The 22,935-nt window shown below is 46.0% G+C and overlaps 1 protein-coding gene across 1 annotated transcript in view; it reads left to right on the top strand.

The window, feature by feature from the left end:
- The window catches only part of YWHAZ (tyrosine 3-monooxygenase/tryptophan 5-monooxygenase activation protein zeta), a 40,705-nt gene extending 18,103 nt beyond the window's left edge, over positions 1-22,602 (top strand). Inside the window, exons 3-6 of the mRNA XM_066578636.1 lie at positions 9,424-9,547; positions 19,806-19,969; positions 20,438-20,533; positions 21,554-22,602. Of these exons, the coding sequence (XP_066434733.1) occupies positions 9,424-9,547; positions 19,806-19,969; positions 20,438-20,533; positions 21,554-21,616 (447 nt within the window). The 3' untranslated portion in view covers positions 21,617-22,602. The remainder of the gene's footprint in view (positions 1-9,423; positions 9,548-19,805; positions 19,970-20,437; positions 20,534-21,553) is intronic.
- The last annotated feature ends 333 nt before the right edge of the window (positions 22,603-22,935 follow it).

Here is a 22,935-nt window from a genome sequence, read left to right on the forward strand (position 1 = left end):
AACGCTACGTTACTGCAGATTCCGCCCCGTTTTGGCTGCGGTTTCAGCTCGGCTGAAAACGCAGCCAAGAATGCTGAAAAGGAAAAAAAAGCAATACTCACCTAGCCGCTGCAGTCCGGGTCGCGGCCGCTGGTCTCTGCCGCTGATCCGGGCTTCCTCAGCACTCCCAAGTCTATTGCCGGAGGCCAAGTTTCAGAACCCTGCCTCTGGCAATAGAGTGCTGTGATTGGTTGTCGGTGCTTGCTCGATGCCCAATCACAGCCCTTCATTGACTCTCAGCCAATCAGAGCTTGCCGGCGTGATTGGCTGAGACAGTCAATGAAGGGCTGTGATTGGTTGTCGGCACGCTCGATGCCCAATCACAGCACTCTATTGGCGGAGGCGGGGTTCTCAAACCTGGCCTAAGGCAATAGACTTGTGAATGCAGGGGAAGCCCGGAGGCGGGCGCGAACCGGACTGCAGCGGCTAGGTGAGTATTACTTTTTTTTTTTTGTCTAACTGGGACTGATTTTCGTGGTAGGGCTTCTATTGCAAGCCCTCACCCCGAAAATCGGCGAGCGGTTAACTCTGCCAAAAACGCGGCCCCAAGTGTTGCCGCGTTTTCAGCAGTGCTAAAACCGCTGCCCATTCATTTCAGTGGGCGACGCAGGGCTGAAAACGTCCTAAAATAGAACATGCATCGCTGTCAAAGCGCAGCGTTGCAAGGCGCTGCGTTTTCAGCCCTGTGTGAGCAGCCCCATTGAAATGAATGGGAGTGTTGTACAGCGTTTAGCACTGGGCTGAAAAGGCAGCGCTAAACGCTGTATAAAAGGCCGGTGTGAGGGAGGCCTTACAGTGGTAAAGCAACACAACTATTAATGCAAGTATATTACAAAAATGATACTAACACAAGCTAGTAGATGAGCAGACGATGACTGACGTGTTCCTGTGCCTTTTAAAGGGGTTGCCCGGTTACCTATAGATAATTGCATCCAAAGGAGTTTAAAACAGTAAAGCTGAGGGTACTTGCCAATCCTTGGCACCAGTGATTCTCCTGGTGTCTTGACAGCAGAAGTCAGGTGACTGCCGTCTGCCAACTAGAGGCCATAGTGCCACTGTTCCAAACTCTTGGCATCATGGTGCCCAGGATGTGAGCCTTGTTGCCAGAAGAACGGGTGGTGATGCTGCAGCCGCTGGATTGTGGGCACTGCGGATAGTAACAGACCCTTTGCTCTATTGTTTTAACTTGTATGAACTTGACTAAAATGTGACAGAACAACCGCTTGAACTGTGCAGGGAGGTTTGGGATCTCTGGTTCTACATCTGGGCTGGTGACAGACTTCTCCGAGGCGCACCCCATGGGTTGCATCCCTTCTAATTGGTTCAACTTCTTTCTCTATGAATCGCAGATTGAGATCTTGTGGTTCCGAGCTCTGTGCCTTTGTACACTGGGCTGTTATATGGGGCTGTGGACATTGCCTTCTAAACAGTCTGTGTTGCATGTTCCCAAAATCCCAATTTGGAAGACTGAATTAAATAAGCCTCTAATGTAACTTTATTTGTCCTAGAAGTATTGCATGCTTTCCACATTCAGTCACTAGCACCAGTTTACTTGCAAGCCGGGTCTTCCGTTTCCCTTTTTTTTCCTAAGCTGGCTGCACTTTGGATGATGCCACGGAGATGAGCTGCACATTTCCCACTCGGCAGAAGGATTAACAGGAAGTGCTTCCTGGCTGCTTTGTGGGAAAGATGCACAACCTGCTGCTCGGCCGTACCCTGTGCTCCAGGCTGCGTGCGGGCCACAGCGCAAGATCAGCTCTTCGTTGTATTCCAGAAACGCATCAGAGGAACCATAAACTACTTTGTGCACGAAAATGCTTTGCAGCAGCGGCCGCTAGAGCCATTAAGGTGGTCCGAAGATGCCACTTAGCACCTGAACACGTTTATGGCTTTCTATTGTCCATTAATGTGTGGTTAAAGGGGCGGTCTGGTTAGGGTTTTTTGAAGTTTTTTAATGGCAGGTGCAGCTTTGTGAAAAGAACAAATACAGCAGCAATGACCAGCCTCTGCCTCACAATGCAGCGTTGCAGCCCCATAGTAGTCTCTTGACCAGCCTCTGCCTCACATTGCAGCCCCATAGTAGTCTGACAGCAGAAGTTGAGTGACCACTGCCTGCGAATCGGATGCCACCCGTTCCCCTGGCACTTGCGTCTTGGGTGCCATGATGCCAGGAGTTCTGAAGGGTAACGCCGGCCTCTTTTGGGGAATTTTGTTGCCTGTATAGATGTGTGAGAACAAATAGTAAGTAGACTGCTCCTTTTAACCCCTTAGTGACCAAGCTTTTCATTTTATTTTTTTTTCTTTCTATTTTTGTTTTTTCCTCCCTCCATTTTAAAAAATCGTAACTCTTTTTCTTTATCCATCGACCCGCTGTATGAGGGCTTGTTTTCTGCAGGATGACTTGTATTTTTTAATGGTGCTATTTAATGTACCATATAATGTACTCAAACTAGTAAAAAAATTCTAAGCGGAGAGAAAAGGAAAAAAGAAAGCCAAAATACACCATCTTTTGGTGCATCTTGTTTCTACGATGCATAAATTACAACAAAAATGACCTGATAACTATTCTATGGGTCGATACGATTACTACGATGCTAAACGTATAGAGGGTTTGGGGGGGAATGGGGTTTGTTTTTTTTTTTGTTTTTTTGTTTTTTTTTTGCTGTATTTTATTTTTCAGGCATTGTTCATAAATATCTAAAAAAAAAAATTTTTATTTTTTTTTTCTGTCAATGGTTGTGCAACGGCTCATTTTCTTGCAGGACGTCCTGTAGTTTGCATTGGTACCCTTTTGGAGTACATACGACTTTTAGATCGCTTTTTATTGCATTTTATCTTGGAGACGGGGGTGACCAATAAAGCGCATTTCTGGAGTTCATTCATTTATTTTAATTTTATTTATGATGTCTTTCATTGTGTGGGGTAAATAATGTATTCGCTAGATCGGACTTTTACAGATGCAGCCATACCAAATATGTATTTTTGTTATTTAGATTCTTATTGTAAATATGGCAATATGGTGCTTTTTTTTTTTTTTTTCTCTTCTTTTTGGGTGATGCTTTGATCGCTCCAGCAGTGTGATGTGATGCCATGGCATTACATCATACTGCTATCTGACAGGCAGCCTATCAAGCCACACCATGGGGATGGCTTGCTGAGTTTTCTGCCATGACAGCCCTGAGGCCTTTCAGAAGGCCCCCTACTGCCATGAGACCTGCATGGCCCCCTGCGATGAGATGGCAGAAGGCCGTACAGGACCCCCGAACATGTTTCAGGATTTAAATGCCGCTGTCTGAATTGACAGCGATATTTAAAAGGTTAACAGCCCTGATGAGCCACGCGGCTTATCGGTGCTGTTGCCGCCGGGTGTCTGCTGTAGCAAACAGCCGGCACCTGGGATGTATGAAGAGAGATCGCCCCACGATCTCTCTTTATACATAGACTGCCGATAGAGGCCGTCAAAAGGCGTATAAGCGGTCGTTAATGGGTTAAAGGTAGTCAGTCAACTCGAACATACAGTGCAAACTGCAGGCATAATGTTATAGAGCAGGAACAGCCGAGCAGAATGATATACAGTATTATGGGGAAAGATTCAGTATAACTTGTATTCTATTCACTGATATTTCTGCTAATCTGAGCTGCAGTCCAGTGGGCGGAGCTATCGGTGATTGACAGCTACCCCTGTATGTATACAAACATTCAGATAGCTGTCAATCACTGATAGGACCGCCCACTGGACTCTTCACCTAGTCCTAGCCTATAATAAAAGTAATCTTTACATAAGTGAAACAAGATGAGGCATAAAACCTAGAGAAAATACAAATATTTTGAGACTTCTATGAGATGTCCCGCTAGAAGGAAGCTGGTGCGTGCCGCTGTGCCAACTTATACCCCCCAGCCTTGTGATTGGAAAGCTTGTATGTGCGGCGTAAAGATGCATGTCCTAAAGCTGTTTGCCCAGGCACAGGTGTGGGCTCACTGTCGGCGTACCCAAGTGCAGCAGACGTGAAGGCTGGGTTCACACGGTGGAAATCTCGTGAAATGACCGCACCGAAAAACTGCGGGATAAGCGCAGCTTCAAAACCCGCTGCCTTTAACCGGGGGTTTGCATTTCCACTGCGGCCATCTCTCCCCATAGAGAGGAGAGAGGCCGCTGCGGAAATGAAAAAAATAATTGACATGCTGAGTCTTTGCTTTCCACGCCGCATGTCCGTTTCTGCGCGGCTTGGCCGCAGCGTGTGGACGAGATTTTTGCTAAGTTTTGTCCACTTTGCTGGCTAATCCACTTGGCTGCTTCTGTAATGTAAATTCACAACACACCGGCCCATGTGACTTTAGATAGAACTCTTGGGACGGCTGCCAGACACTTAAGCGCCCAATGGCCATCGGTCCTCGACTCGCACGAGTGATAGTCAGTCAGTGAATGGAGGCGGAATGCGTTGGAGATCCCTTCCAATTAGCCGTTCAAAGATGACTGACTGCCTGTTATGGATCAAGAAGTCATTTACTAGGCTTTCCGTTTCAGTGTCTAAAACCGAATGACTAGCGACTGAGTTGGGTGCTGGTTACACGGGCTGACAGTCACTAGTTTGAGAGAGATGTATAATCGGGCGACTATTGGCCAGTATAAAAGTACCCTTACCCTGGTGCCCATGAACATTTAGTAGTTGTCAGCCACACCTATTCCTCCAGTTGCCCCATATGTATGTCGGTCATGTGTGCACCCTTATGGGGTAGATGGAAAGAGCTGATTAATAATTGCTTGTTAGTAGTCGTCTTGTGTACACAGCCACCCACAGGGCTGTGAGCAATCGCTCGTTAGTTGGTTTGTTGCTCGCTGGTTGCTTCGTCTCGCTCGGTGTAAACAGGAATCATTGAGTCTATAAACGACTGCCTGTGCAGTGAAGAGGCGTCCAGAAGAGCTCTCCGATGCCCGCCGCCTCCACTGACTGAAGACTCCGGTGTTGAAGGCACAAGTGAAAGTCGTTGGGCACTTGTTCGCTGAGGATCCTCCCATATAAAAGTACCCTGTGCTATTGCTGGCTGCTTATCTCCCTCTAGAGCCAACGATCTGGCATGTTGAACCCGGAGGTGCCCCGTTGCTGTTCCCACCCTCGTACACAAGAGCCGGCTGGATGACTTCCCTCTGTTTATGGGCACCTCTTAGTTTTTAGCCGCAGAACAAGGTCTTCCTTTATCCGCAGCGGCGGCGGTTTTTGCCTGAATCTGCAGACGAGGTTTCCAATCTTCTCATTTCCGTGTTCACTACCTCGTAATAAAAGGCTTTGGGCTGTTCTGAAATTGCAGGTTTGAAACGGTTGACTCCTCAGCGAGGACAAAGTCCTTTCTGGCGGCCGTCGGGGTATGTGTCACTGGGTGTGTCAGGTGACATGCTGGGATTCCTGTTACCGCAGCACGGCCAACTCCTAAAGAAGTCATGACTTCCTGACAAATATCCCTCCTAGCAACAGTGGGGCAGTGTTCAGCCCCGGCTTCTAGGGTTTCCAGACTCGGCTGTTCCTTCAGGGTCCGCGACCAACAACAGTGCGGTGTGTTCCCTGCAGTGAGATTACCAACTGGGAAGCCTGAAAGTTTCCTTCCCACTCTGTCTAAACTTTCTGCACGAACAGCTAGCGGTGGCGTCACCCGCTCGTGCGCTTGAGACGAGTCCTGCCATGTACTAGAAGCCTTAAGACCCTCCATATGTGACTGATCCAGGCTGCCAGCGTGCGCTTTTATTGGTTTCTGTAGGATTTCCTACCCATCTGCAGCGGACAAAATAATAGGACTTAATTGGCTGAAAGTTTCCTAAAGCCCCCTGCACACAGACCATATAGTAGAATCCTAGGCACACCCCTGTATGATGGCTCTGTGGTAAGTGGCGTGCCTTGGCACATCTGCAGCATTCTGCAAAATCAGTGCCGTGCAGCATGGGCATCATGTAGGAAAAGAGAGATGAAGCTGGAACTAGAAGACGGTTCACAGGATCGAAAGGGGAAACTTCTTGTAGGTACCATTTTTGGAAGTGATCACACAAATGTAACCCCCTTCCCACTGCTGCCCCCTTTAGGCTGTGTTCCCACGCGACGAAAACCCGCGGAATGTCCACAATGGGAACGCACGGAGATTCAGCGAAACTTCTGCAGTGCAAATGCAGGTTCGAAGTGGCTTTTCTGCCTGTATTCGGCTGCGGGAATCTTTCCCCATAGAGGAGACCCCGCAGCGGAAACGGCGATACAATTGACATGTGGCGGATTTGAATTCCCCACCACATGTCAGTTTCCGCGCGGCTACTCTGCAGCAGACTGTCGGCAGCATGTGAACGAGATTATGCAAATCTCATCCACTTTGCCGCTTGGTCTCTGTTAAACATGCCATCAGGATTTCAGTTGGGAAATTCTATGGCAACTTGGTCCCGTGTGAACCAGCTTTCAAAAAAATCATTTATTAAAGGGGTTGTCCCGCGCCAAAACGGGGTTTTTTTTTTCCATCGTATCCCCCCCCACCCCCCCTGTTCGGCGCGAGACAACCCCGATGCAGGGACCTAAAGAAAGCTTACCGGAGCGCTTACCTTAATCCCCGCGCTCCGGTGACTTCTATACTTACCGGTGAAGATGGCCGCCGGGATCCTCTTCCTCCGTGGACCGCAGCTCTTCTGTGCGGTCCATTGCCGATTCCAGCCTCCTGATTGGCTGGAATCGGCACGTGACGGGGCGGAGCTACACGGAGCCCCATAGAGAACAGGAGAAGACCTGGACTGCGCAAGCGCGTCTAATTTGGCCATTAGGCCATTTTAGACGACGAAAATTAGTCGGCACCATGGAGACGAGGACACCAGCAGCGGAGCAGGTAAGTGAAAAACTTTTTATAACTTCTGTATGGCTCATAATTAATGCACAATGTACATTACAAAGTGCATGAATATGGCCATACAGAAGTGTATAACCCCACTTGCTGCCGCGGGACAACCCCTTTAAAGGTCTCCAGTTACAAAGTCACACGACAGCTCGTACTGTTGGAACGCTGCAGAAAACAACATGCCGTACCCTAGAATGCGCTGGAAGTGTAAAAAAATAAAACTTAAGTAAGAAGTGAAGTACAGCGGCACATTTTGGGGGAGGTTTGCTTTTACGTTCATGGCATCTTTATTCTGTAAGGCAGTATGGTCACTGCTATACTAAATTTGGGGGGGGGGGGGGGTTCCTTTTAGGCTGGATTCACACAGGGTGGATTTGCACTGCGGCTGTGCGGAAAAAATCCATCTTGTGAGAACAGCTTTTTGGCAAAACTCATTTGTGCTGCACTGCAAACGCAGCGATTTTGCCGTAGTGCGGATATGCAACGGCAATCCGCGGCAAAACCGCCCTGTGTGAACCCAGCCTTAGGCCGCCTACACATGGGCGGAAATCCCGCGGCGGGATTTCCGCCGCTCAAAGCCTGCATAGGATTGCGTTAACAAACGCAATCCTATGCAGGCGGCCGCGGTTTGGCCGTGCGAAATCTTGCGCGGCAAACAAACCGCGGCATGTCCTATTTCTGTGCGGGGCTCGCAGAGCCCCACACAGAAACGTCACTGACCCGGCCGCCGGCTCCGGTCTGCGCGGGCACATGAAAGAGCCGGGGCCGCCGGACGCGGGTGAGTACGCGCTCGTCCCTGCAGGCGCTCAGGTCGGGTCGGGTCCCTCGGCAAGAATTCTCGCCGCTGGATCTGGCCCGCTCGTTTGCAGCCGGCCTTAATCTGTGAAGGGTTGTTTTTTGTGCAGGGACTGTAGGTTTTATGAACACTACTTTGGTGTATAAACAACCTTTGGATCATCATTGTTCAAATTCACTTTTTTTTTTTAATTATACTGGGTGACCAAAATGTGCCATCCTGGCAGGGTCTGTTTTTTTTCCTGATGGCATTCATCATGGGGTATTGATATATTTTAATAGTCTGGACTTCTGTGAACACAGTGATAACAAATGTTATTTTTTAATAGAAAGGACTTGGAATAAGTGAAGGGGGTTTAAATTTAACACCTTTTTATTTTCTTTTTTGAGCACTCATACAGTATATTGCCATAGTATACTGTTCAAAGGCAGTTTATCAAGGCATGCCACAAGCATGTCTTAATAGGCAATCCTTCATGGCAGACTTGGGAACCTTCAGAAGGCCCTAGGTTGCCGTGACAACTGAACGGTGCCCCTTTATTGCATTGCAGTGATACAATTTGGGAGCCCTGGATATTGTGGCATTTTAAATGCTGCTGTCAGAAATGACAGCTCTAGTAAGGCAATGCCGCAAAGGTTCTCCCCCCCCCCCCCCCCCCCCCCCCCCCCATCAGGTCTGGCTCCCGATTTCCCCATCCCCAGCAGGGGTCCATTTTTGCCCGGCAGTGACTTATTGTGGGATGGCTTTATAATAATGCATTACTAGTGCTTTAGCCTCATCTCCCAGAGTCTGCAGCTTGAGGTGCGTATGGTAACTTAAAGGGAACCTGCCCTCACCGTTGAACCCCATAAAGTAAGTTATGAGGTTCAAAGGTGAGGGAACAGAGTCTACGTAGCCATTTCATACACTCCAAGCGCCCTGTTCCTGCGCTGTCCCTGTTGGCACACGGAGTGTGACTCTTCAGATGGCTGTGTGCGCGCTTCTTCCATTCATCTGTACGTGATGCGATTACATGATCCCTACCACAGAAACTGTGTCGAGGGGGACACAATCTCCTCTGGGTTACTGACTATCATACAGCTCCTGCCTCACAGTTATAGTAGAGGAGATCACAGCTTGTCATCCTGACAGAATACAGTAGTTATGATCTGTAATTATGTGAATGTAACGATTATTAAACTGCTCCCCAGCAAACCGGTATAGCCTCAGCTGATGCATCATGGGATAGATGTGAAATTGAAAGTTGAAATTAAAAAAAAAAAATCTCAGCTTGAAGGTGGTGCCTGCCAAGCATCAGACGGGGGGCAGCACCGCAGGGATGTAGCTGAAATATACAGAGATCTCCAGAGTGACAGGCGATTGGGTGAGGAGGGCAGGGATAGAAATTTTTTTTTTTTTTTTTTTGCTGTAATGTGCATTTTAACGTTAGTCTAATGCATATGGACTGGACACCTTACATCTTGCTCCACCTAGTGGTAGTCCGTATGTATAGACTTCACCTGGAGATTGCTTTGTCTGCCTTTTATAGTTTATGCATCATGCAAAAGCTTACTTTTCTATCAACTTTGTATTAACCCTTTGCAAATCGCTGAACAGCAAAAATATACTCTATGTAAGCTTTTATACAGATTTTGAAGGAGTGGATGATTCTTAGTTACTGGAGTGATGTTGGTCTTCACACTTGTGTTTTTTCATTAGATTTTAAGCATTTTGTTTCTTCTGTCTTGCAGTGTCTCCTGGACAAGTACTTGGTTCCCAACGCAACACAAGCGGAAAGCAAAGTTTTCTACTTGAAAATGAAGGGCGATTATTACCGTTATCTGGCTGAAGTAGCTTGCGGAGATGACAAGAAAAGTAAGTTTTTGTGTGTGTGCCCATGTATGGGTCACTTATATCCCTCTACTGCAAATGGTAAAGAAGGGGATGGGCGAACTACACTTCAATCATTTTATTCTAAGCCAGCCTTCTAGTGACAAAGGGGGTTGCTTCACCACAAACACCTCATCTGGTTGGCAGTTTCCTGCTCCTATGGCTGTGCCATGCCAGACGTTTGTCCTGCTGCTGAAGGGGTCAAATCTGCACCAAAATCCCCACACAGTTACTTCTGCACCAAGTCTTAAAAGGAATTTCTGATGTACCCCCAAATCATTGGTAAAAGAAACAAATGAGGATGGCAGCGCCTTTATCATATAGAAAATTTAAATAAAATAGTAAAAATGATCGGACTTAAGCCCCATTTACACGGGACGACTGTCGGACAAACTATCCCCGACACTCATCCCTGCATATGCTCGCTCCCGTGCTGCTGCACAGGAGTGAGTATCATTGGCTCACAGTGGGGCGGCTGGAGCAGATTTCTCTCCTCTCGCTCCCCCACCCCTCTCCATTCACTTAACACGCGGCCGTTCAGTACTGAAAAGCTGCTGTTTATACTCAACGATCATCGTTCAGCTCATCGTCCATAGTTAATGCAGCCTAAACAATGAAGGATGAGCTGAGCGATGTCTTAACTATAAGCAGCAGCCGTTCAGTACTGAATAGCCGCTGTGTTAAGTGAATGGAGAGGGGAAGGGGAGCTAGAGGAGAGAAATCTGCTCTCCCAGTCACTGTCAGAGCCAGTGATACGCTCTCCTGTGCAGCAGCACGGGAGCAAGTATGTGCAGAGACGAGTGTCGGGCACCATTCATCCCGTGTAAGTGGGCCTTTACCTGGCGCCAGACGGAGGGGAGGGGGTGTCCCTAATTACTTGAACCCACCCGCTGACACCTGAAGTCTGGCAGACCTTGATATTACTTGCTTGATTTTTCTGTCGCACAGTATATCCATACATCTGGAGTGCAGCAAGCGAACCAATCCCAAATTCTTCACCAAAAAATGGTTAAATGGATCCAGACAAAAATGCAGAACCTCATGCAAAAAAAGCTCCTCTGTGCTCTTAGGGGGGCAGATGATGTATGTAGTGAAGGACTTTTTTCTCACATGTAATGGAGAATAATGGAAGATAAGTGGGGCACTATCCAAAAGTCACCACGCGCACACACGCACCCACACCTCCACCCAATGGGAAAGAAAGAGGCAAATGGATAATGCCTCTTAAAAAATGAATGGTCCTTTCTTTCCTTATTTGTCTATATAAAAGAAAAAGCCTCCTACGGTATACTGCACCGCGGTACAACATGCCTTATGTTAATCATACATGGCACAAAGCAGTTACTTATGCTTTTAATTTACATTATAACTTAGGCTTCCATGTTCTCCTCCTCCATGCTTGTTTGCGGAGCGCTGGGTAGTGAAATGATGTCGGCGCTCCAGGCGTAACCCAATGACAAGCCAACATGGCCGCCTGGGGCTTCTACATTTATAAGACCACTTAACAGACCTGCAGGATGTCACTAATCCAGAAGACCCAGTGGCGTCACCTGCCACATCCAATGGCACCGAAACGGCGTTACTGCACCACAGTGAGCAATAATGCTTTTATATAGTTTTAGCCCCACCCCCAAAACGATTATATTGAGAACCCTTTCAGCTTTGCTCACATGTGTCGGAGGTTCCATTTGAAGCCTCCATTGCTGATTTCAGTGAAAATACGGAACCCCATAGTGCAGTGACCTGTTTCATCGAGTAAAATGCTGGACTGCAACTGAACAGACCACTATAGGCAATGGGGGGCTCTTTGGTTCCGTCATAAGGGGACTTTCAGACGTAGTGGAAATGATGCCGGGTGACTCCTGCTGTGGGGTTTGATGCAGAAATGATAACTTCAGTTGGATTTTCTGCTTCGAATAACTTGCACCACCTCTGCTACATGTGAATGTTTCCTTAGGGCTCATGCCAACGGGCGTATGTGTAAAACGCTGCAGGTCATGGAAAAGCCATTTCAGTGTTCATAATAGCCGGACTCTTGCTGGGAGGCTTATACCTGCACACAGCGCTGGCAAGACGGGGTGTCATCAGACAAATAGTCCCCTTGTGCACTAACTGTATAGGAGCCCTATGATCTCCGGTAACAGTGTGCCGGTAGTCGTGGGCTATGAAGTGTATTACTTCAGTCTCTTACAGGTAATGTAGATAGCAGGTGGTTGCTCCTGGGTTTGGGCCCCCTTACCTGTTGGACAGGTCACACATTGGCCTAGGGACGAGCACACAATGTGTATTGGTGTCACACTGTCTTGATATAAAATTGGTGTGAGACGGGACAGGAATCCCAACTGACTTTAGGGTTTAGACAGGAAGATTAAACATTTTGTACCGGGCAAGTTAGAATCCTTCTCTCATCAGTCTTTGTTTTCAGCTCCTCTAAAAACCGAGTGACAGATTCACCATACAACAAACATCCCTGGCCATGCGTGAATCCCCAATGAAACAGATGTTCGATGGGGTAGAATGGATTGACTTATGGTGCTTTAAACACCCACAAGCCTACGAATACACATGTCACTCCCCGGGTAGAGGATCCCTCTCCCGGATAGATTACATATTTGGATCACCAACACTTACTCCATACCTAACATCAATAATACACGGTCCCAGAGGAACATCGGATCACAACCCGGTCCTGCTCACATTACAATTTCCGGGACAATATTTCACTCCCACTTGAAAGCTCAATCCCTTCTGGTTTAAGCTGCTGGGAACACCGAACAGAATCCCAGACCAAATAAATGCATTTCGTCAAATACATGAAGAAGAAACGCGACAAACATTAAAGTGGGATACGATGAAGGCATATCTTAGAGGCTGCTTTAGATCAGCAATATCATACATTAAGAGAACAACTTCACAAGCGGTTCTTCTGATAGAACAGCAAGTAGCGGACGCTGAAAAGCAATATACTACAAACCCCACAGACACCAACAAAACGCAATGGTTAGGACTAGAGATGAGCGAGCGTACTCGGAAAAGTACTACTCGCTCGAGTAATGTGCTTTATCCGAGTATCGCTGTGTTCGGGTCTGAAGATTCGGGTGCCGCTGCGGCTGACAGGTGAGTCGCAGGGGAGAGCGGGCGGGAGAGAGGGAGAGAAAGATCTTACCTCCGTTCCTCCCCGCTCTCCCCTGCAGCTCCCCGCTCTGTACCGGCAATCAGTCCAGCCATTTATTGGCTAATCTAGTTAAACAGAATGGACAATCTAACTCAGTACTTAAAATCAAAACGACAGACGGCCAGCTGCTGACAGAGGCCCAATCCATTGTAACAAGATTCAAAGAATACTACACTAATCTGTACACCTCCTCAAATAGCAAGTCAGTAACTGATAATTTAGAATATTTGGAAATTATAACCTTCCCAACCCTTACGACAGAACAGGTGGAGCTACTAGAGGCCCCAATCGACATAGAGGAAGTTCAACAAGCTATAGAAGAAATGTCGTTAAACAAATCCCCCGGACCGGATGGCATCCCTTCAGAAGCGTACCGGAAATATGCAGGTCAATTAACACCAATTTTACACGATGTTCTGCAGTGGGGATATAATGAAAACTCTCTTCCGCCCTCATTTTATGAGGCATCAATAATAGTGCTGATAAAACCGGGCAAAGACCCAACTGAATGCGATTCATATAGACCTATATCATTGCTCAACGTGGATTATAAAATCCTGACCAAAATATTAGCTACTAGGCTAAATAGAGTAATATTATCTATAATCCACGAGGATCAAACGGGGTTCATGCCCGGGAAATCGACCACGATTAACTACGTAGGACGCAGACAATAGTACAATTAGGCAGAAAATATAATAAACCCCGGGCAATGGCGTCTTTAGACACAAAGAAGGCATTCGATTCATTGGAATGGAATTTTTTAGAAGCCTGCCTGACCCGTTTTGGCTTCGGGCCGCGATTCCTAAAATGGCTCAAGCTATTATATAAGTCACCCATGGCAAACGTAATAGTTAATGGTATACCATCAATGAAATTCCCGCTATCACGGGGAACACGCCAGGGATGTCCACTATCCCCAGCTCTATTTGCGATAGCAATAGAAGCACTAGCCATCCGCCTACATAGAAGCACTAGCCATCCGTCTACGTAATGCCCCTGATGTGACTGGAGTGCAATGGGAGGGCAGAGAAAGTAAAATTGGACTATATGCAGACGATACGACTTTATATCTCTGCAACCCTGAACACTCATTCCCACAAGCCCTAGAAATAATAAACGGTTTCTCCAAATACTCCGGTGTATGTGTATACATACATACATACATACATACATACATACATACATACATACATACATACATACATACATACATACATACATACATACATGACCAAGTCAGCCATAATGCATACAGCCAAAGACTCCGTCATGATCCCATGTGTACTCTCCGGTGGACTACTGGAAGTAACAAAATTCAAATACCTAGGAGTCAATATAGTACAGGATCATGAGAACACCCTAGATGAAAATATAGATCCGCTATATGACTCAATAAGCACTAAAGTAAAGGTTTGGTCCAGACTTCCCCTCTCTGTGGCCGGGCGAGTAAATTTGATAAAAATGGTGATTCAGCCCAAGTGCCTGTATTCCCTACAACATATACCGGTTAAAGGACCAGAAAAATGCTTTCAAGCATTAAACTCCCTGATTATTCGCTTTATCTGGGGCCAGGCCAGATCTAAACTGCAAAGGTCTAAGAAACAGGCGGGAATGGCACTACCTAACTTCAAATTATATTACCTATCGAGCCAACTACGAAACCTCCGTTCCTGGTTCACCAGGGGGAAGTTACCACTGACGGACTATTTAGCTAGCGAGGTAGCGGGACAAAACTTGATTGGATTCCTGGAACATCCAGAATACACAAAACCATCTAAATTACTACCCATACACCGACTAGCCCAATCGGTGTGGTGTGGCCAAGGAGATCCAACAATTCACTGACATAATGACTGACCCCCCTCTGTGGGAAAACCCCACTCTGCCATCACTACAAGATACTAGATATTGGACTTCTCTGGGAATACAGGTGCTGGGAGACATATACGAGGACAATGTAATGCTAACTTACACACAATTACGGGAAAAACTGCAAATGCCGAAATTACAACTATTTAGATACTTCCAATTGAGATACGCCCTAAATGCCCAATTTCCACCAGAAACGGTTAGAATCTCTAAGTATCCAATAGTGGGCGTCCTCAGGACACCAAAGGACTGATATCAATGCTCTACCCGCACTATCAGCCAAAATGGATAATGAGCCATTATTAGTCTATGACAGATGGAAAATTAATATCCCTACTCTGACAACAGAGGACTGGCAGGAAGCGATGGAGTCGCATCTATTAGTGTCACCGGCAGTTAATAATAAAATGATACAACTATACGTGATACACCAGTCCAATTGAATAAAATGGGCAGACCAGACACAGCGAGATGCCACAGATGTCACCAACCGAATGCCGACTTTTGGCACCTACTATGGGAATGTTATCATGGAAAGAAATTCTGGGAAGATATTTAATACCCTGTCTTCGCTCCTGCCGACCCCACTGGTCATGGACCCCAAAATAGCAATATTTGGACTGATAGACAAAGAAGCGAGACCGGCCCTCCATTACACAATGGAAAAAGTTAGCTGACACTATAATAACCTATGAAAAGGTGGTTTACCAGCACAGAGGATGCCCGGAAAAATTTGAAAAAGTGTGGGGTGAGTGGCTAGACTCGCACAACACAAGTCAAAGCAGGCACAGGTTAGATATCTAGTTGGAAAAGAGGAAGAAATTCACACACAACGAACCAAACGCACCAACAGGTTTATTTTATTCTCTCAAATGTTAAAAGTTAACATGGAAAACGTTCTGTAACCATAAAGGGATAGAAGATGCAGAACAAATGACTTGTATACAGAAATACATGTAATATTTGTCTTACAATCTGTCAATAGAAGTAAAAAAAAAACAAAAAACCGAGTGACGTTTGGCCCATGAAACTATGACCGACTATCAGTTTACTCTGAATGGAGGTGGGAAGCCGGAAGAGATGTCCGACGCGTTCCGCTTCCGTTCAGTGAGCGATCGTTACTCCTGTGTGACGACACAAGAGCGGCAATCGCCGGGAGCGATCGGCAGTCATCCCTGTAAAAGTAGCCTTGATTACTTGCGATGGAGGCGGAGCCTCGTGTGCCACCCAGTTGTCTTCTCTCCCTGGAGACCCGGTGGGCATTTACTGTGCTGGCTGCACATAGTCGCAGCAGTCGTGCCTCCGTTTACATGTGGAGACTTCTCGCTGGTCCGTGGTTATCATGGATAGGAGTTGATCGGATACAGAAGCTTCCAAAGATTTCCCTGGTTTGACCTGAAGAATATCTGTAACTCGTGGCCCCCTTCCACACATCTGTTATCCTTCAGGTTGGCCAGACTCGGATGGGCCGTGCTTTTACATTGTACTATTAGTTCTTCATACATACAAATAGGTTTGGTTTGTGAAGGAGACCTTTATTAAGTATATTGCCGTGGTGATTGACTGTAGATTAGGAATTGGCGCCGTACGTAGAAGTATTATGATGGCGGTGTTCATCCGATGCTCGGGGCTTGAAAAATGTGATGTATCTTGTACATCTGTAGTACTATTGGTTTGCAGCTCGGTCTACGCGGCAGTATGGGACACGTGGCCAAAGATCAGGTTATAGTGCTGTTATCACAGGGTGGGTGGAAGTGAACGCGGTCGCCTGCAGGTTACGGCTTCCTGACAATGTTTGGGTCGCAGCAGCGTGCGAGCTACAATGTGACCTAATTTACATCCTTCTGTGCGATGTTGCAGGATTATACTCTGCCCTCTGGTAGGACACGGCTCATGTAGTCCTGGGCTGAAGGCCCTTGCACAGCGGACGATTACACTGGTCAACAAATCAAAAAAAATTCTTACAAAAATTATAAATGATGTATCGTGAGGTTTTTATGCAATTTAGATTTTTTTTTCAAAGATAAATACAGATTCTACACCCAAAAATCCATAAAAATTTATATAGATCGCACACCAGATGCAAAAGTGCTGTTGAGCGGCGTTCTCGTTCTGGCGCTTGGTTTTGAATCCACATCGTCCCGTGTAAAAGCATGCAGAAACGGAATGAATGACTCGGCCAGATTCGTCCAGTTTTAAGCATGCTTAAAATCCTGAAGGATGATCATTTGGTGTAAACAGCGGCCGTTCAGTACTGACCGCTGCTTACAGTGAATAGAGAGGGGCAGAGAACTCTCCTCCAGCCACCCCAGCCCCCTGCTGGGCGCTCTGAGCGATCCAGCCATACTCTCTCCTGTACAACAGCACGGGAGCGAGTATGCATGGGGACGAGTGTCTGCCATCGTTCGGCCGACTCATCCTGTGTATTTAAAAAAAAAAAAAAAAACCTTCAAGGGACACTTGAGGAAATCTGATACTGCTATACCTACTACAGGTGTGATGAAGTGGGAGTTGTGCCCCTCCCCAAGGAATCCCAATGGTAGGCTCTAGTACTCTTTTGTACCGCCTCTAGCTTGGATAGAAGATGTGATATGGAGGCATACAGGTTTCGTATGGTATCCTGCGGCATATCGCTGTAAAGGCTGGTTTACAGGGGCCGATCGCTCAAACCACAGTTTGAGTGACAGCTTTGAGCGATCATTTTGCATAAATAACTGGTATGCAATCATTGGTATTTAAGTAGCTACTCAGCTACTTAAGTACCAATTAGATGTGCAAATGAAGCTTCCCTGAATGCAGTTAATGGCCCGAGGCTATTATCTGCGCTCAGATCCTTTTGTTCTCCATGGGGAAACAATGCTATCAGCACTCCCATGGAGAACTACTGATAAAAGTGAGCCACGATTTTTAAGTTAGCTTGAATTTAAGTCAGCCAGCAGTGCCCGAAAAGCAGACGATGGGCGCACATTTACACGCACTGATTTACACATTTACACGCACTGATTTACACATTTACACGCACTGATTTACACATTTACACGCACTGATTTACACATTTACACGCACCGATTTACACATTTACACGCACCGATTTACACATTTACACGCACCGATTTACACATTTACACGCACCGATTTACACATTTACACGCACCGATTTACACATTTACACGCACCGATTTACACATTTACACGCACCGATTTACACATTTACACGCACCGATTTACACATTTACACGCACCGATTTACACATTTACACGCACCGATTTACACATTTACACGCACCGATTTACACATTTACACGCACCGATTTACACATTTACACGCACCGATTTACACATTTACACGCACCGATTTACACATTTACACGCACCGATTTACACATTTACACGCACCGATTTACACATTTACACGCACCGATTTACACGCACCGATTTACACGCACCGATTTACACGCACCGATTTACACGCACCGATTTACACGCACCGATTTACACGCACCGATTTACACGCACCGATTTTCGCTAAAACGATCGCCGATTAGCTTCCCTCCCGTCCCCCAATCATCAGCTGGTGTAAATGGGCCTTAACTGAGCCTCTAGCCCACTGATGGTGAACCTTTTAGAGACAGAGTGCCCAAAACCAACTTATCACAAAGTGCCAACATGTCAGGGGGCGGGGCTTATCACGATGTATGATTTTTTTACCCCGTCGTTCTAAAAGGGTCAGGGCTGCTTTAAAATAGACGGTGCAGATTTTGACTGCTTTTTGGATGCGGAAATACTGCAGAACGTCTGTGGAAAATTCTGCAGCATTTCCGCTATCAATCTGCACCCGGTCTGTTTTGGGACAGCCCTGCCCATTTCTGCCACGTGTAAACGTACCCCAGCGGTAATAGTGATTTTTGGTTTTTGGTGGTGCGGCCTTATTAATATCCACATAGGCTTTTGGAGGTTGGCCATCCAGGCCTATATTGTAGCGTATGCACACTTCCACACGATAGTGAGGACTGCTGCTCACAGCCCATCGCTGCCACCATCTGCCCCTTTATTAAACACACAGACAACATGGGATGAGATATAAAATAACGTATCTAGATTTTATATTACAGGATATCACATTTGGGTATTTTTTTTGCCTTTGGCAATTAGAATTGTCTTTCTTTAACCTGGAGTATTCCTAGGGCAAATACATAATCTAGCAGAAACTACAGGGTGTCCCACAAAAAAATGAGCCCTCCAACAACTAAGTTGATGGGGGGGGGGGGGGGATTTTAAGTAATGGCGGCAGAAAATTAAAAAAAAGATTTTTGGGAAAAAATAAATAGTACTACAAAAAACTATAAATTTGGTATAGTAGTAATTGTAGGGATCCATAGAATAAAGTTTTGTTGCAGTGTGGTCGCTGTAGAAATGACGCACCCAAAGATGGCGGAACTTGTGTTTTTTGTTTTTTTGGTTTTTTTTGTTACCATCTCACTCATGTTTTTTCAGTACATTACATACTACCATTGAAAAATACAGCTCGTCCCACAAAAACCAATCCCTCAGACATCAGTCGGGGGGGGGGGGGGTGTAAGGGCCGTGTCTTTAAGAGGTTAATACTGACTTTGAGAATTGTCCCATTCATATCTGATAAGTACTTGCAAGCAATTGCTGTGAGTTTTCCTTAATGTAAAAGAACGCGGTATGACCGTTTAGGTATATAGACATGGAGGAGGGTGGTCCCACACCCCCACCTACAGGGGCCAGGACTAATCTTGGTTTCACAGTTCTGGTAAAAGCTAAAATTTGATTAATTGTCCTTTTGCCGAGACCATTCTATGAATTGCCCAGCCGCAGCATCAGGTAGTGAAAGGAGCGCCACATCCATCTTGAAATACCGCAGCAGGCCAGAGGAACAGGGAGGGGATCCATGACCGTAAGGACGTAGAGGACACGCGGTAGTAAGATCCAATTCCCCTTCCTGTTCCAGGACATAGTTTGTCCCCGGGACCAGAGGGGGCGCTTTCAAAACTTTCAACCACAAGCATTGAAAACTGCGACTGTATTGTAGAACATCAGTACATAGAAGCTAGTTGGGGATGTGGTGAAGGACTGAGATCTCCTTCCTGCGGGATGATGATGATGATTCCTCTTCTGATGTATACAGAAGCGAGTGATGTGCCCAGATTGTAACCCTCCCTTCTATTCCAGCGATCGTGGAGCAGTCCCAGCAGGCGTATCAAGATGCCTTTGACATCAGCAAAATGGAGATGCAACCAACACATCCCATCAGACTCGGACTGGCTCTGAACTTCTCTGTGTTCTTCTACGAGATCCTAAACTCCCCAGAAAGAGCCTGCTCTCTGGCAAAAACAGTAAGAACTGCAACTGATGCTTCATTGAGGGGGGTGTCCAGTGGCTTCATTGAGGGGGGTGTCCAGTGGCTTCATTGAGGGGGGTGTCCAGTGGCTTCATTGAGGGGGGTGTCCAGTGGCTTCATTGAGGGGGGTGTCCAGTGGCTTCATTGAGGGGGGTGTCCAGTGGCTTCATTGAGGGGGGTGTCCAGTGGCTTCATTGAGGGGGGTGTCCAGTGGCTTCATTGAGGGGGGTGTCCAGTGGCTGGCTGCAGAAATGGCCCAACATCTGTCTGTGGGCTGTCTGCTACTGCAGCTCTGTTGGCATGAATGGAGATGAGCTGCAGTACTGCCTGCGGACTGAGGGGTGCTGCTGTTGGCAGAAAGCTGCCGTTTGTCTCCTACCCCTCTACCATTATGGGTCATTTCTCACAGTATTAAGGGGGAAAAAATTCTAACCGAGTTGTAACTTGACTTCTCTCATTTCAGGCTTTTGATGAGGCTATTGCTGAGCTTGATACTCTGAGTGAAGAATCATACAAAGATAGCACATTAATAATGCAGTTACTTCGAGACAACTTGACAGTAAGTACTAAATTCTTCTAATTATATAGTGTACTTATGGTCCAGCCGATGCTGTCCTGCCTGTCGTCATCACTGTAAATCCATATTGTAGACTCCTCACTGCTTGGTATTCACTCCCCTATTTGTCTTCTATGGGTGACCATTATGCTAACTCTACCCTTTTGGTGTAGTACATGCAGGTAAAGGGCTCACATGACAGCTGACATGCTACCTGTTTGATATATATATATATATCAATTTTTATTTTTTTTAATTAGTAGGAGGAGTGGGTATAAAGTTGGGGTTTGCCACGCACATTAATAGCAGTTGTCTTTAAATGTCCATTGTATGCTTTGTGGAGAGGGGTCCATAAGTGTTTTGAGTCTAACTCTCTCTGTATTAAAAGAACTATAAATGCACAATGTAGTATAACTTCAATAGTATGGGGGGGGGGGTACTTTGGTTTTACAGATGGCAAGGGACCACCCTGCTGTTGGGTTGGAGTTAGCCCCATTGAAAACCTAGGGAGTACAGCGCGCTCCTTTGACAGCTATTTCAGGGGATTCCTTCATCCAGCTGCGGCAGAGGTCCGCAATGCTATCCCATTGTTTTCAATGGGGCCGGTGCTGCTGCAGCCCCATTGAAAGCAATGGAATGAAGGTTACCACCGCAGCAATGATTTTTCAAGAAAGGGCTTATATTTTAAGCTCTTCCCTAAAAATCATTGCTGCGGTGGTGGTAACCTTCATTCCATTGCTTTCAATGGGGCTGCAGCAGCATCGGCCCCATTGAAAGCAATGGGATAAGCATGGCGGATCTCTGCCATAGATTACTTCTCCTACTGACTATCGCAGCCACACCTATTCCCTGGAAGTGACTGTAGGAGAGCAGCGGGTCACCCTGACTTCTGTACTACCTGATCTCTTGCAACCGGTACCCCATAAGGAATGGGACCTCCTATAGTGGCTCTGTGACCCCGGTCTTAGTGTTGTAGTAATTCTGGGGATAACCAACTAAATCCTCTCTTCTTCTTCCTTTCAGTTGTGGACATCAGACACTCAAGGGGACGAAGCTGAGCAAGGGGAATGTGGCGGAGAGAATTAATCAGCCTTCCTTTTTCTGTCTGCCTCATTCTAAAATAAATTTACACAATAGACCATTGTCATCCTTACTGTCCCACAAATAGGTTTATTTTTTTTTTATTTTTTTGTTTACAACTATAAAAGGTTTGTTACTTCTATTTGGATTTCTATATTTCCCATGTGGTTTTGTGTTCAATAGGGAGTAGGGCCAGTTAACACTTTGGGGGGGGCTTTTTTTTTTTTTTTCCTTTCCTCCACCTCATAAGGTGACCAATATGGGGAATACAAAATTTTTATACATGTTAAATGTTTGGCGGAGTACTTCAGGTACATTTCGGGCTACCACAGGGCCCACTATTCCCCATATTCAAGCATCATGAACTGCTTGTCTATTGGTCTGTGTAACGGCAAGTAAGGGGTGTTCGGTTTTCGCTGTAGGCGGAAACTCTAAATTTCCTTAGCACATTGCTAGAGGGCAGTGCTGTAGTCCACAATCAGATTCCCTCACTGTGCCTAAACATACTTTCTTAGCAAATGGTCCCTGCGATAGCCGGTCAAAATCCTGAGCAAAAAAAAAAAAGACGGTTCACATTCCATTCTCCTTACGGTTGGCTAACTTTTTTGCTTTTGTTTTGTCGCTATTCTCCATTTTTCTTTGTATTTAAATTGTTTAAACAACCTAAGATCAAAAAAAAAAAAGAGAAGTACTTGATGCATTAAAGACATACATGCTTGGTATTCCATAATTTCACTATATATCAAGCACAGCAGAAAAAAAAACAAAAAACATATATTTAACTTTTAGTTTTATTTTTGTTTTTGATACTTGCCTAACATGCATGTGGCTGTAAAAAATTACAATACAATATAGTTACCAGGGGAATAACTTGAGATGATGGCTAGCTTTGTTTAATGTCTTATGAAAATTTTCATGAACAATCCAAGCATAATTGTTAAAGAACATGTGTAATAAGTTGATGTAAGTGGAATAAAAGTTTTATGAATGGACTTTTCAACTACTTAAGACATGGTTATATATAGTGCTTTTTATTTGGGTATTCTCTGGTGCATCTACACCCCTCTAGAATATCAGTGCCAATTTGGTGTTTGTGTGGCGTGACCAGATGTTATCTGAGGCAGAAGTGTCGTGGAGGGCTTCACCTCTCTCGAAATAAATGGGAACTGGAGCCTCCTATTACACTTTTATGGCTCTGACATCTGGGTGGGATGTAGAAGTGTAATAGGAGGTAGTGCTCCCAATATGGACAAAGCCTTTCTATTACACTCTGACCACCGATGCAGATGTCCAGCTCCACTGCCCTGACAGCAGGCCAGAGGATC

Source organism: Eleutherodactylus coqui, chromosome 9, assembly GCF_035609145.1.
Source record: "Eleutherodactylus coqui strain aEleCoq1 chromosome 9, aEleCoq1.hap1, whole genome shotgun sequence".
Taxonomy (NCBI): Eukaryota; Metazoa; Chordata; class Amphibia; order Anura; family Eleutherodactylidae; genus Eleutherodactylus; species Eleutherodactylus coqui.